General features: G+C 34.1%; 1 protein-coding gene across 1 annotated transcript; it reads right to left on the reverse strand.

The window, feature by feature from the left end:
* Positions 1 to 1066: 1066 nt before the first annotated feature.
* LOC109155208 lies at positions 1067 to 3129 on the reverse strand. The gene is made up of 4 exons (XM_019302925.1): positions 2022 to 3129; positions 1387 to 1973; positions 1178 to 1306; positions 1067 to 1093 (listed from the first exon to the last, which is right to left on the reverse strand). The coding sequence occupies exons 1-4, from the start codon at positions 3127 to 3129 to the stop codon at positions 1067 to 1069; spliced, it is 1851 nt and encodes a 616-aa protein (XP_019158470.1).

A 3129-nucleotide genomic window follows, 5' to 3' on the forward strand; every position in this document is an offset into this window, starting at 1 on the left:
TAGTTTGTTAATTAAATTAAGTAGTGGGTGGTGTGTATGCAGTATGTGGCTTAGTGTATGTGGAGTACATGGAGCATACATTCCTAAATTTTAGCTTTATTATTATTTCTCCTTTACTATAAAAAGGCTGTGTATCAATCATTTTCAAATATCAATCAAGTGAATTCAATTCTCTCTCTCTCTCTCTTCTCAAATATATATTATATATATATATATTATAGATATATTATATTATAGGGAAAAGTGCATTTTTCGTCCCTAAGTTATAGGGTAATTGTAGGATTCGTCCCTAAGTGTTGTAAATACCCACTTTTCATCCCTAAGTTATAAGCTATGATGCAATTTTCGTCCTTTTTCTAACAGAGGTGTTAAGTGACTGTTTAATGTAAGGGTAATTCTGTCCAAACACATTTAGGCTCATTATTAATTTAATATTTCCCTAATTATACTCTTTCCCTAATTATACTCTTGTACTCTTGCGTAGACTGGGTCATTTCTTTTATCATTTTTTCATATTTTAAACATGCAAAATTTATGATGTTAAAAATTGTTTTTGAGATGCTCCGGCTTGTAAGTACACAAAAATTTTAAAACAACACTCAAGACTTTCAATAAATATAATATTGATTTCTTTCAATATATTGAAATGTTGGTAGTTTTCAACACAAAAGACTTTCAAAATTAAAGTGATTCACAAAAATCATTCCAGAACTTACCTATTAACTACTTAGCTTGTATTAAATATTGGTTGCATTACAAAAAATAAAAATAAAAAATTCAAGATCTAAGCAGCATTCAAAAAGCCTTCTAAACCTACATACTAATTGATGCTATAAAGCATCATCTTCATTTATGTTGTTTGGTCTTTCTTGGTGCACAACCTTGACTCAATTTTCTTTTTCTTGGTGACTTTCCAACTGTCTGTGATGGAGTTGTTTCTCTATGTATCTGTGTGCATTGGGGACCAAGGAGTTATGTTCTGCAAACAAGGAATTAGATAATTGTAGTGCATTGAAAATCAAAGTTTTTGCAAATTTACATATTATCTTTAAAGAAAAAGAAAAATTTAAGAGTATTGACCAACCAATTCATCCTGCAAAGCATTAGAGATTATCATTTCAATGACATTATCATTTGGAACAAACCATGCAACAGCACCAGGGGGCTGGACTTAAACATTAGCAACTTCAACAGCAAGTGGTTCAACTTCAGCAGCTATATTAGCCACAGGGTGTTCAACTTCAACTTCAGTAGCAACAGGGTGTTCAACTTCAACTTCGGCAGGGGGTTCAACATCATTTTGCCTCTATTGAGAAAGTGTAATAAATGATAATGAAATTGTCGATATAGAAAACATAATGTAAAGACAAATACAAGTGTAATTACCTGGTTTTTGCAGCTACGCTTGTTATGGCCATATTGTCCACAAATTGAACACTTCTTTTTCTCACCCTTTCTTGATAACTTGCTAATTAGCTTATCACCCACAACAGATTCATTCTCAATAGGATCTCTCTTCCTTAGTTTTTTTGGTCTGCCTGGTTGCACTTTATACTTGGGTGGTAGTGGTGGTTTTTGGCCAGTTTTTGTCCATAAATCTGAGGGATGAATTGGCATTATTGCTGGTTTATAACTCCTCATATATGCTTCCACAGTATAGCAATGATGGACATAATCTTCAGGTACTTCCCCTTTTGTTCTAATTGCTGCAATGGCATGACTACAAGGGATTCCATTAAGATCCCACCTCCTACAACTGCAACATCTTTGATTCAAATTTACCTTGTAAGTCTTAAAAAAGCCAGAAATGTCTTCAACTTGGTAGTTGTCATCATTTGCTTTGTATGCTATCAAATCACCAGTGTGTGCCTTGTTTTGTTCAAGAATTTTTATGATTTTAGGGCATATTTTCATTACACTTCCCTTCATTTTGTCTCTGTTCTTCTGCATCCTAGACATTAGGTAAATTCTCAAGCTCTCACACATTGTTAGTATGTACTTATCCCTTGCATGACGAATGGAGCTGTTAAATGACTCACACAAATTATTCAGCAGCATGTCAGACTTTAGATAATCAGAAAAATATGCCCTACAAAAGTGTCTTGGTTCCCTATCTAATATCCATTGGGCAGCTTTTGGATTTAATAATCTCAAACCTTCCAAGTGCTTTTGAAATTCACTTTCTGTAGTTGATCTACAAGCAGCCCAAAAATTCTGCTTCATGACTTGACCACCATATCCATCCTTGCTGAAATTAGCATGGAGATGCCTCACACAATGCCTATGTTCTATATATGGAAATAACTCTTCAAAAGCAGGTACTAATCCCTTTTGTTTATCAGAAATAAAGGTCCATCCAATGGGGTTTTGAGAAATATGAAGATCACCATCTAATAACTCAAGAAACCACTTCCAAGTTTCGTTTAACTCACCTTCAACCACAGCAAATGCAATTGGGTACATGTTGTTATTAGCATCTACTCCAACTGCACTTAATAATTGTCCTCCCTTTTGATTTCCCTTCAAATGGCATCCATCTACACCAATTAAGGGCCTACATCCATTTAAAAACCCTTCTTTACATGCACCATAACATATATACAGCCTCTTGAATCTACTCCTACCCTCCATTGAATAAGTGTTGTCCAAAATTAACTTCACAGTAGTGCCAGGGTTAGTTTTCTTAAGTTCTTCACAATAATCCGACAACAAATTATACTGATGATTTTGAGAACCAGTTACTAGCAACTTTGCCTTTTGCTTGGCCCTAAATGACTGAAATTTTGAAATATTGCATCTAAACTTTTTCTTCACATGCCTTTGGAATTGAACTCTGCCCCATTCCTCATTTAATTTGAATTCATCCTTATAATATTTGGCAAGAAATCCAGATTTAATCAGTTGATTGTCATGTTGTTCACCACAACTATGATTGAGCCTATATGTTTTAATGGTAAAAGGACAATTTTCATTGCTCCTAGAACCAAATATAACCCAGTCACAATTTACATCCCTACACTTTGCTCTAACTCTCCTAGGCTCATTCTTCACAAAGTAGACATCCTTTTTTCTCAATGCTTCATACCTTTCAACTGCCCACTTAAACTCCTTGTTATCTTTAAAAATCAT

The sequence above is a fragment of the Ipomoea nil genome, unplaced genomic scaffold (assembly GCF_001879475.1).
Source record: "Ipomoea nil cultivar Tokyo-kokei standard unplaced genomic scaffold, Asagao_1.1 scaffold2694, whole genome shotgun sequence".
NCBI lineage: Eukaryota > Viridiplantae > Streptophyta > Magnoliopsida > Solanales > Convolvulaceae > Ipomoea > Ipomoea nil.

What these genes read in the sequence shown, in the direction of transcription:
- LOC109155208 (XM_019302925.1), bottom strand. Translation starts at nt 3,129, where the DNA reads ATGATTTTTAAAGATAACAAGGAGTTTAAGTGGGCAGTTGAAAGGTAT. An exon ending in GTGTGAGTCATTTAACAGCT is followed by an intron (nt 1,974 to 2,021) that starts CCATTCGTCATG and finishes TGTGTGAGAGCT; the next exon opens with TGAGAATTTACCTAATGTCT. An exon ending in TTGCTGTTGAAGTTGCTAAT is followed by an intron (nt 1,094 to 1,177) that starts GTTTAAGTCCAG and finishes AATGCTTTGCAG; the next exon opens with GATGAATTGGTTGGTCAATA.